Source organism: Tachypleus tridentatus, chromosome 4 (assembly GCF_004210375.1).
Source record: "Tachypleus tridentatus isolate NWPU-2018 chromosome 4, ASM421037v1, whole genome shotgun sequence".
Lineage (NCBI taxonomy): Eukaryota > Metazoa > Arthropoda > Merostomata > Xiphosura > Limulidae > Tachypleus > Tachypleus tridentatus.
Window position 1 is genome coordinate 15,249,584 of NC_134828.1, and position 15,556 is coordinate 15,265,139.

At 36.5% G+C, this 15,556-nt stretch overlaps 1 protein-coding gene across 1 annotated transcript in view; it reads left to right on the top strand.

The window, feature by feature from the left end:
* The window catches only part of LOC143248611 (uncharacterized), a 73,459-nt gene that overhangs the window by 27,851 nt on the left and 30,052 nt on the right, over nucleotides 1-15,556 (top strand). The window contains exons 14-16 of the mRNA XM_076497114.1: nucleotides 11,026-11,179; nucleotides 12,101-12,206; nucleotides 14,886-15,235. Coding sequence (XP_076353229.1) covers nucleotides 11,026-11,179; nucleotides 12,101-12,206; nucleotides 14,886-15,235 — 610 coding nt within the window. The remainder of the gene's footprint in view (nucleotides 1-11,025; nucleotides 11,180-12,100; nucleotides 12,207-14,885; nucleotides 15,236-15,556) is intronic.

The following is a 15,556-nucleotide window of genomic DNA, read 5'->3' on the forward strand; positions in this document are numbered from 1 at the left end:
TTATTTTATCTGTGTAAACCTACTTCAGTTATTCATTAATGAATGGGCTTTATACCATGTGTAAGGTGTTTTGTTTTATCTGTGTAAACCAGGTCAATGACCGTTCTCTCTCACTTCTATCCACTCGACATTTGTGGGTTAATCTTTCTTGTAAAAAAGCGAAAAAATTATAGCGTAGTTAAATAAACTTAGTAATTGTTTTCCGCAAAAAACAAGTGATACAGGTCTGTCTGTATTAGTGGAATCTGGTTCAATAATGTTTCCATCTGTGTGAATACAAAGATGAGTTACCAGTGTATTCATTGTTGGGTCAATAAATCGTCTGTGGGTCAAAAGACTCCGGTCAAGTATCAGATAGATTAATTTGTATGCATGTTGTCTTGACAGCATGCCAGTAGTTTGAAAGACATCAAGACCACATGCGGTGCTTCAGTTGCGACTTGTATTCTTATTATTAAAAGGGTAAACGAGTGATTTCGACGCCGATGACATCTCGTAAAATCGTTTTTCGACTTGTGCAATACGTCCCAGAAAGCAGCGCAAATCAACCATTTACCAACCTTGTTACGGTCTGGTGGTTTGGTTACTTAACTCTCAGTTCAATTCATGCTCTGCCTTCCTGCTGTTGTGGCGTTATAAACGTGACTGTCAGTTCCACCATGGGTAGGTAAAAAGTATCTCAAGTGGGTAGTGGCGTTGAATAGCTGCCGTTCCTCTAATCTGTCGCTTCAGAAATATGGACGTTAGCGGAGACAGCTCTCTAATGGGGCCTGGCATGGCCTAGCGCGTTAAGGCGTGCGCTTCGTAATATGAGGGTCGCGGGTTCGCGCCCGAGTCGCGCCAAACATGCTCGCCCTCCCAGCCGTTGGGGCGTTATAATGTGACGGTCAATCCCACAATTCGTTGGTAAAATAGTAGCCCAAGAGTTGGCGTTGGGTGGTGATAACTAGCTGCCTTCCCTCTTGTCTTACACTGCTAAATTAGTAACGACTACCGCAGACAGCTGTCGTGTAGTTTTGCGCGAAGTTCAAAAACAAACAAACTATGATAAAGTAAATATCAAGGAAAATAGACACCAAATTTTGCATAAAGTGCCAATAGGAGGCGTAAACTCATGACTTAGAACTAGACAGTTGTAGCCTAAAAAAAGCTTTAAAACACGCAGAGATACACAATTTGCTATCTTGGTTCTGTCCTTCCTGAGGAATTCGAACTTTGGATTTTAGCTTTGTAAGTTCAGAAAATTACCGTTTATGTATTGGGAGACATCTTGTTTCAAGGAAGATTTTGGTAACTCCAGATGTAACAAGTTTGGATTTTTCAACTGGTCTGCCACTAGATCGTGGTGGGTGACATTTTGGTCTCTGTGTTTTAAAAGTTGCAGTCAGTTGAAGATGTGTTTGCTACTAAGTCTTGGTTTAAGTATTTTAATTTTCTTCCATTAAATAGCCAGATATCAAAAGTGCAGTAACGTATACGATAAATCAGCATTCTGATTGGCTAATTATTTTTGAAATATTATTTATAAGTTGCGGCATTGGTGTAACTATAAATTTAAGATGGCCCCCTCTCCGCATAAAACATAATTGGGTCACATGAATTTCTTCCCCTTGTCAGTTATTTTTAAATTTTGTTAGGCTTTTCAAAATTCCTTTTGGTTTCTTCCCCCCAGCCCTTGTGTTTAAGGTACTAATCACGTAAGGAGAGTTTTTTTAATAATAATAATAAAGGATGGTTATAATGAATTATACTTTGAATCTGATATCACAACCATAAAGTGAGGTGTGGGTTATTGGAAAGCTTTTGACATTAGGGAGTCGATGAATCCTTGTGACACCAGGAAGTATATCTCACTTTTTTAAGTTGTTAATGTGTAATAAAAGTGGTAGTCAATCACTTAGTGCGAATAATTGGGGGTAGCGTGTTTTTGACTGTTAACGGCCTGTTGGTTAAGGGGTTCGACTCGCGATCTGGGATTTCGCAGGTTTGAAACCCCTGTTAAAGAACATGTTAATATTGGGGTGTTGTAATGATCGGTCAATCCCGCTTTTTATATTATTCAGTGAAAGAGTAGCCCATGAGTCGACGTTCGGTGGTGTTGACTAGCTGCTTTCCCTCTAGTCCATCAAACAGCTGGTCTGTCTTATTTGGGTCAGTCGTGGCATTGTGGGTAATGTACACGGATTCTCAATTCGAATGTTCGTGGTTCGTCTCTGCCAAATCGCACTCCGCCGTTTGGTACCATGGGTGTTTGATAAGTGTAATGATGGACAAATCTCGCTATACAGTCAAATAAGAGTAGCCCGATAGTTGGCGGTGGGTGATGTTGAATAGCTGCCTTTTTTCTAGTCTGTCAGTTGAAAGTTACGGATGTCCTATTGTAGATAGTCCGTTTTGTAGTTTTGTGTGAAAATTTTTGAAATGAAATAAAATGTCTTATTGACTTCTTTATGTGACTACAGTTGTCCACAGTATTTGTTTGGCCCTATTTCGCTGCTTGACCTTATTTTTCCACACGCGTGTGCGATTATTCAGTTTCCTAGAATTTCCAACCAGTTTGTTATTATAGTTACTTCAACAACTGTCCAAGGTGAGTTTGTTAAAACAGATTTCAACGGACACACACGCACCACTGCTTTAGTCTTAACAAATCAATCAGATTAGTCCTTGAGCTTTATTCTACATAATTAACAAATATTTCATTTTAAACCACATGTAAATTATTCAAATCACCTTACTTACAGATTGAAGGGCGTGGCTTGATGGCGAGAACATTTACTACCACTCGCTTCATTGGTTGGCAGGAGACGTAACACGTAAGCCTAACATGACCACGTGGGTTTATTTAGTTGTTAGTTCGGTATTCATTGAAGTATTGAACAGAGATAACTAGAACTGATGCACTGTTGCTTTAGGTCAGTTAAATGATTCATGTATTAGTTTTCATCCAGGATTATGTGTGATTCTAACCTCATTAGCTGTGATTAATATACAAGTTTCTTATCGAGTGACTAAAAAAAGTTAATCACAGGGTCTGTTGAATTTAATACCGTGTTTGTTTGTTTTTTAAATTTCGCGCAAAGCTACACGAGGGCTATTTGCGCTAAACACACTGTGTTAAAGTAAGTTTGCGAATCACAACTCAGAAATAGGGAGTTTGATTTCCACGATGAAATGAATGCGTATAATTCGTTAAGTAGCATTGCAATAAGAAAAATAACAGTCACTTTATGTTAAAGGATCTTAAATATTATTATTTCTGGAAAATTTTGTTGTTTGTTGTTGTTTTTGAATTTCGCGCAAAGCTACATGAGAGCTATCTGCGCTAGCTGTCCGTTAACAGTGTAAGACTAGAGGGAAGACAGCTAGTCATCACCACCCACCGCTAACTCTTGGGCTACTCTTTTACCAACGAATAGTGGGATTGACCGTTACATTATAACGCCCCCACGATTGAAAGGGCGAACATGTTTGGCGCGACGGGGATGCGAACCCGCGAACCTCAAATTAAGAGTCGCACGCCTTAACACGCTTGACCATGTCGGGCCGTTTAACAGAAAACAGTTAAAGAGGAAGCACGTGTATATCAAACTATAAATAGGTCGAACTGTGCTTCACTCACTCTCTTGTTGTTTCTGTACGCATGTACGGTTTATTATCATTCGTATAACTTGCGTACTAACGACGCTAACAATCGGGTTTTCGTACCCGTGGTGAGCAGAGGACGGATAGATCGTTGTGTAGGTTTTTGTTTAATAACAACCAACCCATCTAGACTTTGTATGCTTATACAAATAAAGTGTTTAATTAAGTAGGTTTAACATTGAAGTTGTGACATGTCGGTTAAGGTTGAAAATATAAAATAATTTCTGAGACATTTGACGTTTCGTCGGTTAATCAACATCTTATGCATGTATTCTTTATGCTCAGTACGGACAAGATGCTCAAATAACAGGTGTGAAACGTCGACGAAAACATTTAGTGTAATATACGTTTTTGTTGGATTCCGAGACAGTTTCCACTGGAAACTGAGTTTGAAGAAAATTTTCCCAACCGAACATGACAGGAATTACTCAAACAAAATAGTAATGACACCAGTGACACTCTATGTGTCGTAACATCCAGTGATCAGTTACACCAGTGACACTATCTGTCTGCAATAATCAGTTACACCAGTGACACTCTATGTGTCGTAACATCCAATAATCAGTGACACTGTCTGTCGTAACATTCAGTAATCAGTGACACTCTATCTGTCGTAACATCCAATAATCAGTGACACTGTCTGTCGTAACATCCAATAATCAGTGACACTTAATCTATCGTAACATCCAATAATCAGTGACACTTAATCTATCGTAACATCCAATAATCAGTGACACTTAATCTATCGTAACATCCAATAATCAGTGACACTCAATCTATCGTAACATCCAATAATCAGTGACACTCAATCTATCGTAACATCCAATAATCAGTGACACTCAATCTGTCGTAACATTCAACAGTTAGTTGATACCTTCTTACATTTTATCATGTTTCACTTGTAACTGATAAATTACTGACCAAAAAAGAAATACTTTAAAAAGAAAACAGTTTTGGGACGATTCCTTCTTACGTGTCCTGCTTTCTTAACTCCCTCTTGTTTGTGTTGTTTTCGTTGAACTAAACCGTAATTATTGAGGTAATTTGGTAGCCGGTTAAACCAGTCTGGGCGTATTGGAAGCATAAACCTATTGTGGTTGTTGTATAGTATAACTTATGTTTATGTTACTTTGACTCCAAACGTAAACAGATGTAATTCTGCTGGTGCCATACTGTGTTTGTTCTTGCTGCATAATTCGGTTTCTGAAAATATGGAGATTTCAACGACCAAGGGAAGTGAGTTGCAAGTTTAGTTTTATATAATTGTTGAAAGTTTACATAAAACAGTTAAATTAAACACATACGTTTATTTGAGTTTAGCATTAAATATTTAACTTAAGATGTTTGTTTAAATGCGGATTGTAACAGCGAGTATATTTATGTACTGTATTAGAAGTTAAGCCTCTCACTGTAGCATCTATTTAGATTACACTATTATAGGAGGAAACATCAATCTGCTAAGAAGACCATATCAGGCCACCATTTAGGTACTATATGTGGTTCCTTGGCAGGCATGTAAAGGCCATATCAGGCCACCATTTAGGTATTATATGCGATCCTTTGGCAGGCATGTAAAGGCCACATCTGGCCACCACTTAGGTACTATATCTGGTCCCTTGGCAGGCATGTAAAGACCATATCAGGCCACCATTTAGGTACTATATCTGGTCCCATAGTGAGCATGAGAAGGCCACATTGTGCGGTCATTTAAGCATCATCTGTGGTTCCTTAGTTGGCATAAGAAAGCTGTATCGGATAATCATTTAGGTGCTATATGTGTGTTTTTTTAGTGGGCACGAAAAACCGAATCAGATAGGTATTTATATACAATATTTTGTGGTATTGTAATGTGCAGGCCCGGCATGGCTAAGTGGTTAGGGCGTTCGACTAGCAATCTGAGGGTCGCGGCTTCGAAACACCCTCATATCAAACATGCTCGCCTTTTCAGCCATGGGGACTCTTATAAAGTTACGATCAATTCAACTGTTTGTTGTTAAAAGAGCAGCCCAAGAGTTGGCGGTGGGCGATGATGAATGTATGGCCTTCACTCTAGCGTTATATTGTCGCTTTGTGCAAAATTAATAAACAAACAAAAGTTTAACGGGCAAAGCAGTTACATGTTTAATGTAATTTAGTTATATAAATATACGTTTATATAAACAACTTGTTATTAATACCGATAAGAAACGTAACCGGGGATCCGTAACCAGGAAGGGATCTCGGATTTAATCCTTCTCAAATCATTTTTCTTATTCGTACAGCACTGACCAATAATTGCATATTAGTTTTCCTGCGTATTTGTGTTGTTTTTCTATAGTTCATGTACTTCGGTAAATAACTTATTGGCCCAGCATGGCCAGGTGGGTTAAGGCGTGCGACTCCTAATCTGAGGGTCGCGGGTTCGCATCCCCGTCGCACCAAACATGCTCGACCTTTCAGTTGTGTGGGCGTTATATAGTGGCGGTCAATCCCACTGTTCGTTGTTAAAAGAGTAGCCTAAGAGTTTGCGGTGGGTGATGATGACTAGCTGCCTTCCCTCTAGTCTTACACTGCTAAATTAGGGACGGGTGGTGAAGATAGCCCTCGTGTAGTTTTGCGCGAAATTCCAAAACAAACAAATAGGTTCTGTTGGTTAGTTACTTTCCCATTAGCGTATCGCTTTTAAGTTACGCTTACGCGTATGATAAAATAATATAAACTGCATTTTTTTTTGTCCATAGTCATCTTAATATGTTTCTTCCTGAGTCCAACTAAGAAATGTATAAAAGTAGTATTTTAGACCTATTTTCTCTCAGTCAGAAGTCGTTGCCCAAGATACCAAAACTTGTCAGTCGGGTTGAACGAAGAGACACAAAAATGTGTATCTTTTCTTGCTTCCTGAAACAATACTCAAAGTTATAGGGATGGCTACGCTCAGATAGCTCAAGCGTAGCAGTGTGCAAAATTCTAAAATAAATATGTGAATTGTTAATAGTTAAATTTAACATTTTATCACGTGCTCGGATGGTCCTTGTACCCTTATCGATAGCTATTTAATATCGTAAACTTGCTGCTTCCAGTTTCTTTTCCAATCTCATTAATACAACCATATAATACAACCTTGTCGTTCCAGATACTAAACCTACCAGTTTTTAAACTCCTATAAAAATTTAGTAAAATTAATTTATAATGATTCTTTACTTTTTAATAGCGAGAAACTTTGAAAATTTCACCTGAAGGCATTTTATGTACCCCGTTGTTCAATTAAAGTCCTCAGGATTTACGTCTAGTTGTTCCTAATTTTGAACTACTGACGAAAGAGAACGCAGCAAACAGTACCTGCCACCCCAAATATTTTATTCTGTTTGAACTGACAAAGGAATTGATTCACACAACTCTGAACGCTTGGTTAGCTGTATCACGTCCCGAACTCTGAGCCTTACGACACGCAGCCCCAACACATTAACCACAGACGAGCTGTTTCAGAGATTGGTCTTCAGTTTATTTCCGAACATAGAGCGCTGTTTGATATCTGCAATTATTATTAGTGAATATATTCGTTTTACCAAAATTGGTTGCATGTTTGATAAAATTTAGTAGTTTTTAACTCAAACAGTTACCGAAGTAATATTTTTTTTGGTCTAGAGTTTGATGTAAACCTTTTCACACAGAGAGTTTCTGTGCGTACTTTATCATAAACGTTTTCTAGTTGTAACTGGAGCTAGAAAAGCAACAAATTAGAGTTCTCATGTATCTCTGATCGATATCTAATTAACTGAAGGCAAGTTTGCAATACATACACACAAGATAAGAGTTTGGAGCACCAAACATTCTCACCCTTTCAGCCGTGGGGGCGTTGTAAAGTGACGATCAATCCCACTATTCGTTGTTAAAAGAGCAGCCCAAGAGTTGGCGGTGGGTGGTGATGAATAACTGCCTTCCCTGCTAAGTTACGGACGGCTAGCGCAGATAGCCCTCGTGTAGGTTTGCTCGAAATTCCGAACACATCAAACAACAAAGTTTAGAGACGGCTTGACAATGAGGAACAGGCCCGTCACGGCCAAGCGTGCGACTCGTAATCTGAGGGTTGCGGGTTCGCATCCCCGTCGTATCATACATGCTGGCCTGGCATGGCCAAGCGTGTTAAGGCGTGCGACTCGTAATCTGAGGGTTGCGGGTTCGCATCCCCGTCGCGCCAAACATGCTCGCCCTTTCAGCCGTGGGGGCGTTATAATGTGACGGTCAATCCCACTATTCGTTGGTAAAAGAGTAGCCCAAGAGTTGGCGGTGGGTGGTGATGACTAGCTGCCTTCCCTCTAGTCTTACACTGCTAAATTAGGGACGGCTAGCACAGATAGCCCTCGAGTAGCTTTGTGCGAAATTCAAAAACAAACAAACAGACAATGAGGAAATTATTATACACTCATAATAAAGTTATTCACATTACCCAGTCACGCTGTCCCCAAATTTCTATTTTCTGAAATGCGGAGGGGGGTTCCACGTCATCAAATATATACATGAGATGTGTGATTTGAAACTTATTTTATTTAGATAAATCCGTCCGCGTTATTAAAATGTAAGTAGGGACTCATTTATTTAGCACTAGTTTACCATCTAGAATATATAAAAATAGGGTATATGTGTTTATGTTCAGAAGACGACCCTAACCTTTCCCCTTTTACTGCCCTGGTGTTATTTGAGACATCACATGACAAAGTCTTTATGTACACGCTCAGTTTTTGAAAGTTTGAAGGACACCACATGCTCTACATCACGAGTAGAGATAAAGTTCTCGAGGCACGTGATGCTCGTGTCTTACAGTTCCCACTATGTCCGTAACTGTGAGTTTACAGCGCGAAGCTCTAACCGTTTTTTGACAAGTTGTGTATGAACTTTTAATATTGAATTCTCTGTAACTGTTCTAGAACAGGTGAAAATTTCTATGGCTCATTCATCACTGGGAATGTTCTTAAACAGTTCGTTCAGTTAATGTGGTCCCTCAAGATATCCGGAAATATTCAGAATATTTTCTTCGGATATTTTTGCACATATTTTGTGGAGGTCCACACTGTTTATTTACAGTAATGTGCTATGCTGGCCTCTGGATCCATACACGATCTCAGTCGATAGTTACATTGATTTACAGTAGTGTGCTTTATTGAAGGCGAGTTAAACTACGGTGATGTACAAGTTGATGGTTATCTTGGGTTTTCAGTCAAGTCCTCAACACAGAAACAGAGCTGAGTGAATTATGATTTGATTTGTTACCACGGAGCGAATATACCGCTGTCTGAATGATACTTGTGATTTAAAACAAGCAAATTTTAAGAAACATATTTACATACGCAAGAAGATATTACCATGGAAACCAATCCTCTGACTCCGTTGTCTTGCTCATCACGTTTATCACGCAGTGTAAGCCAGGATTCCAAGCGCATATCTTTAACCAATAAAGACCTACCACCATTCAAATTTGTAAAGTCTGGGCTGTCGATGGACTGGTACAAGGAACTACATAGCATACGACTTATTAAAAGACGGAGAAGTGAACCGGTTTGGCTCACCAGAACACCAGTAAAAGGTTGTAACTAGTTGTAATTAATTATAACCAGTGAATGATTGTTTTTACAAATTAATTACAAATTTGAATTTGGAATTGGTCAGTCTACAAGTTCATGGGATCGTTATTTGTGAGCTAGACATAAATTACTTCTGTACGTAATTTATACCCCGCTAGTACAGCGGAAAGTAGAACTAAAATCAGGGGCTCGATTACCCCTCGGTGGGCTCAGCAGATAGCCCGATGTGGCTTTGCTATAAGAAAACACACATACATATATACGTACTTTACATCAGAAAAAGGAAAATATATAATTAGAAATGAATCTCCTTTAATTAAAGCTTTATCCACAAGCTAATGTGCTTATTTATATTATGTTACAGTAGCAAAATAAAACTCATAGGCTGGTCTACTACTTTAAATGTATGTTGTCAATGGACTGTTTATAGATGACTTTTAAATGCCCCCCAGTGGCTCAGCGGTATGTCTGCAGACTTACAACGCTGCAAACTGGGTTTCGATACCTGTGGTGGGCAGAGCACAAATAGCCCATTGTGTAGCTTTGTGCTTAATTCAAAACAACAGCGACTTTTAAATACCAATTTAAAATTAAGTAATTCGATCTTCAATTTACAAGGTGGGAATTTATTCAAAGATGAATTAATTATTAACTTTTATGTAACTTGGAATTCTGAGAGCTTTAGTCATATGTAGATAATTAAGTTTACCCAAAGTTGACAGTACCTGGTTAGATAAGATTCCAGAATGACTTCTCATTGTAAAATTAATGAAGATTTTAAATAATTCTTGTAGAAGGAAGTGTTTATTTATCAGTTTTAATTAAGAACCTGTACTTGATTTATGTTTAAAGTTAACTCCCTGCCCCATCAAAAAACAACAACAGTGTTTAGAAAAAGAATTTAAATAACAAAAAACAGATGGTAATATTCGTTTCACTTTCAAAAATTCACTGCAGGTTTTAGTGGTGCGGTTGCCCCTGGTGTTAACACTCCTACGAAAAGTGGGGCCTAATAGGCCCCAGAGCAACTTGAAAGGTTGTTAATATTAGGCTAATAATTTTGTATTTAAATGAAATTGCCACTTAAATCCATTAATGAATGGATTAACGAGATTCCCACTGTCCCTATCTACTATCTATCGAAACCACAGCCAGGGGAACGGGCTTGGAGAAATCAGGACTAGAAACGTCTTTTCGTAGGAGTGTTAAAACATATAGTTATTTTTACATTTGTTTGTTTGAAAGTTTTTAAATTATGTTCGATCTGGATAAAAACTCAATATTTGCTGACCCTTTCATCAGATTAAGGTTTAAACAGGTAAAAAATGTGAGGGTGTCAAATTACTACTCCCAACCTTCCCCAGGAGTGACAGTGAAATTCAACTATTTGGTGCAATGTAGTCCATGAGTTGGCAGTTGGTGGTTTTTGATTAACTGACTTACTTCTGTTTTATTACTTCAGAATTAGAAACAATTTGTGCAGGTAGTCGTTTAGTAGGTTTCTCCAAAATTTGACAAACAGTCACTTCTTTATCGTAAGCTTCAGTACTGTTTATTTAGATGTTTATGAACAAACTTTGGGACAAACAACACTGTAACACATCAAATATTGTGACAGTGACTTGTTTGGACCACTTCATCATTTATTGAACATTAATGACTTTAGCTAATATGAACAATAGATACTTTATTTTATAGAATAACAGGTCTGTTAAATATTGTGATATTGAAATTAAAAGACTACACTATATGTACGACTTAGAATAGATTATCTTAACTTTGTTTTTATGTAATTCACCTGATTTTGTTTGTGTGTTGACAGCTGACACAAAAGTTGAGGTAGACTTACCCTCAGTGCCAGATCTCACCGGTATCAGGTCTCGTTTTGAATCTCCCCAGGAAGAGGTTCATTATGCTTCTACCGCGGACAAGTTCTCTTTGCAGAGATCTGAAAGTGTTATGCAGCGTTTAGCAAAGTAAGCAAAGTTAGAGTGCAGTAGCACCAATTATTTGGTCTTATCTGCCATCTTACTGTTTTATATCATTCCGTAACGTTTACTATGAATATCAGTAAGATATCTTTAGACTGGTCTTAAAACTCTCTTTGTTTGTTTGGACAGTAGCGTTGAGAAAAGAGTTTGCTGTTGTTAAACCTTCATGTGATTTGTACCTCGTACTAGGATAATCAAACTCCAGAAGCGTGACTTCAGTCATTTGATAAAAAGAACAAGACGTGTGTATAACTTTTAATGTTTATATAATGTGCTGAATGTATATAGTCTGTGACTTTCTAATCTACTCTAAGCAATGTTGACAAATTAGAGAGTGGGCTAGCCTCAGGTCACTGTAAGTGACTATACCTGAAACATCATGAATCATGCACTGATTGCTTTCTAATAAATGTCCTAGTTATTCACTGTAGTGTGCAAAATACATTTGTTATCTTAAAGAGAAATTATTCAAAAGCAGTAACATATTTAATGGAGCTTTGAATTTTGCTTTGTGTAAAAATACAAATCTGATTTTTTGTGATATAATAAAGCTTGATACCAAAATGTTTTTTGAGTGTAAAATTAATTTGTTTTGATGTAGGTAAGATATTATAAAAATGATAATGCTAGTAGGCATTTTAGGAAATAATAATTTGCAGTTCTGTTTACAGAACATCTGTTTTGCAAGAGTGTTTTCTTCTATATGAAAGATTTACCAACTAAACATTAAAGATAAGTGTAGAAAGAGTTCTCATTTAATTACAAAGTACATTTTAAGAATCTCCACATTTTAAATGCAACAGAAACATGTAATAACAGTGCCCTTGTTCTGTAAACAACAGATTTGTACACTTCTTATTGTAAGTGTTTTACTTAGAGTTCTTTATTGTTATGTGTTTATTTAAGGTATCAATCTGCGGTATCTGGTGAGGAAAATGGAGAAATCTTGGGATCAAGTGAAGATGAGGGCTGTGATTCCACAGTTGTTAAAGAAAGAAAAAAGAAAGAAAAGGTAATGTTTTATATGGAAGGTGATGTTTCATATGGAAAGTGATGTTTCATATGGAAAGTGATGTTTTATATGGAAAGTGATGTTTTATATGGAAAGTGATGTTTCATATGGAAGGTAATGTTTCATATGGAAGGTAATGTTTCATATGGAAGGTAATGTTTCATATGGAAAGTGATGTTTCATATGGAAGGTAATGTTTCATATGGAAGGTAATGTTTCATATGGAAGGTAATGTTTCATATGGAAGGTAATGTTTCATATGGAAGGTAATGTTTTATATGGAAAGTGATGTTTTATATGGAAAGTGATGTTTCATATGGAAGGTAATGTTTTATATGGAAGGTGATGTTTTATATGGAAGGTGATGTTTTATATGGAAGGTGATGTTTTATATGGAAGGTGATGTTTTATATGGAAGGTGATGTTTTATATGGAAAGTGATGTTTTATATGGAAAGTGATGTTTTATATGGAAAGTGATGTTTTATATGGAAAGTGATGTTATATATGGAAGGTGATGTTTTATATGGAAAGTGATTTTTATATGGAAAGTGATGTTTATATGGAAAGTGATGTTTTATATGGAAAGTGATTTTTATATGGAAGGTGATGTTTCATATGGAAGGTGATGTTATATATGGAAGGTGATGTTTTATATGGAAGGTAATGTTTCATATGGAAGGTGATGTTTCATATGGAAGGTGATGTTATATATGGAAGGTAATGTTTCATATGGAAGGTAATGTTTTACCTTTAGGTCACTTAAACGACATAGCTGTAAGTATTGATGTGAATGCCATCTTTAGAACAGTAAGATATATATTAACAAGAAATGGTACCAGTTTGCTAACAAGGGGTAATCAAAGGTAGTAATAGACATTCGACCATGGAATAAGCAATGATGGAACTGTAAACTCATTAGAGATGAATCAAAGTTCAAATCACTCAGTAGCAATCTGAAAATACTGGAGAGAAGAAAAATATACTTGAATACATAATACCCAACTTTGAATACACAATACCCACAGTGAAACATGGTGTGGAGGACATTATAAGTGTGCAGATTTATCCCAGCCTACAGTATTTATTTTCTATGAAAAAAAAATAGACGGCACTCAAACTGCTGAAAAGTAGAGGTTTATTCTGGTACATCATGCTATTGCATTGAGAACATGACTTATTTGGTGGGTATTCATATTTCAAGAGAAAAGTGACCCCAGTCATACAAAAAATGTAATGAAACTATATCTTAATCGTAAGGATGGAAATGAGATACATACATGCATGGCTCAGGCAGCATGAAGGATAATATGAACAGTCCATGTGGTGTTGGTGTGTGTTAAATTGAGACGGTTAACTGGTAACCAAACACCTCGGCTGAATTGAAGAGAGTAATAATAGACATTTGGAGCAACATTTCATAATGAAACGTATTTGTAGTCAGTTTGACAGCATGATAACAAGTAATTACATTATGTAACACAAATTATGTTCCTGGATAGTATGTGTTATTTCTTAATTGCTTATGTTGTAAAAGTACAGAAAATTGCCATTATTCCATTCAAACTTTGCTTTTGTGACCTGGATGATGACATTTAGAAATTAACCTATTTTCTATGTAAAAACGGACAAATTTGCACATTTTCATTTACATAAGATCTGAATAAAACTTACTTTAGACATAAGCAATTGGAAAATAATACTTTCTGCCCAGGAACAAGAAAATTTAAAAATGTCTTACATAGTGTTATTTCTGTCAAGCAAAGGGTTTATCTTATTTCATTTTATTTGTATTTTCAGTGATAATGTCTCATACCTTTAATTAACACATCATATACATGCTGTTACTTGTTGTTTGTAACTTGTACAGTATCACTTATGTGTTTTCATAATGTATATGTTAAAAAACCTGAGGAGGACAAGACTGATGGTACATTCCACTGTTTTGTAATTATGAGGTTTCAAGTATTATATAGTATGATATATATAGTATGTTAATATCTTGATTATAGGCTTTTGATTTTATTTTTGGCATGATTTATCTTTGGAATTTTGAATGACTTTTTTAAATATATACTTTAACCCTTACAGTGTGTCAAGTAGATATATCCACTTTGCTGTTTATAACCATTTGATTTACAAAAACCATTTCTTCCACTGTGACAAATCAATTTACCTCATGGCTTCATAAAAGGCATAGATGTTTTCTTATAGCAAGGCCACATCAGGCTATTTGCTGAGTCAACCAAGGGGAATCAAACCCCTGGTTTTAGTGTTGTAAATCTGTAGACTTACTGCTGTATTAATGGGTAATGCTTCATAAAAGACTAGAAAAGTTGAAATTCCTAATTTCGATCTTCGATGGATAATGGACGATTCTGGGGAGCCAGCCGAATGTGTTTTATGCATCAAGAGAGTTAAAGTGTGAATTAGAAGTGTTTTAAATTAAAACGAGAATTTCATTTCAAAATGTCTATCATGCTAAGTATGTAACTGTTAAAATAAATATATATGTATGTATAATTTTCATGTTAGAGAAGTAGGAATTGATACAAATACAACACTTTCTTATTATCCCACTCTCATCATAGGTGTATAAAGGCTTAATATTCACGAAATGCCATGATGTATGTTATTCATTCTGTGTTTGTAAGCTAAATGTTATATTGATTGTGTCCAGGTTAAATTTGTGGAAATGTCAAACTTGAAATCCCAGTGGGAAAGTGGGAATGTTGGCAAACCAGAAGCTAGGGGTGCAGATACGAAAGATGAACTCAGTAAATTGCGTCAGAAGATGTGTTTGGGAAGGTCCGAGTCGAAAAGGGCACTTTACGAACGGGCATGCAAAGAAGCTGAAAATAACTTGGCATCAAAAACAGCATCTGTTGAGTTAGGCAATGAATTGAAAACAGTGAACATTAAAGAGAAGTTTGAGAAAGGTGAACTGGAGAGTGAATTGGAACAAGAAAAACAAGAAAAAACTCGACGAGAAAAGGAAGAAGATTTCAGTGTCTTCAATGAAACAGGTATGTTGTAAACATAAGTAGGCTTATCTTCCCTGTATAGATCTAACAGTAAACATAAGTAGGCTTATCTTCCATGTATAGATCAAATAGTAAACATAAGTAGCCTTATCTTCCATGTATAGATCAAATAGTAAACATAAGTAGCCTTATCTTCCCTGTATAGATCTAACAGTAAACATAAGTAGCCTTATCTTCCCTGTATAGATCAAATAGTAAACATAAGTAGGCTTATCTTCCCTGTATAGATCAAACAGTAAACATAAGTAGGCTTATCTTCCATGTATAGATCAAACAGTAAACATGAGTAGGCTTATCTTCCCTGTAT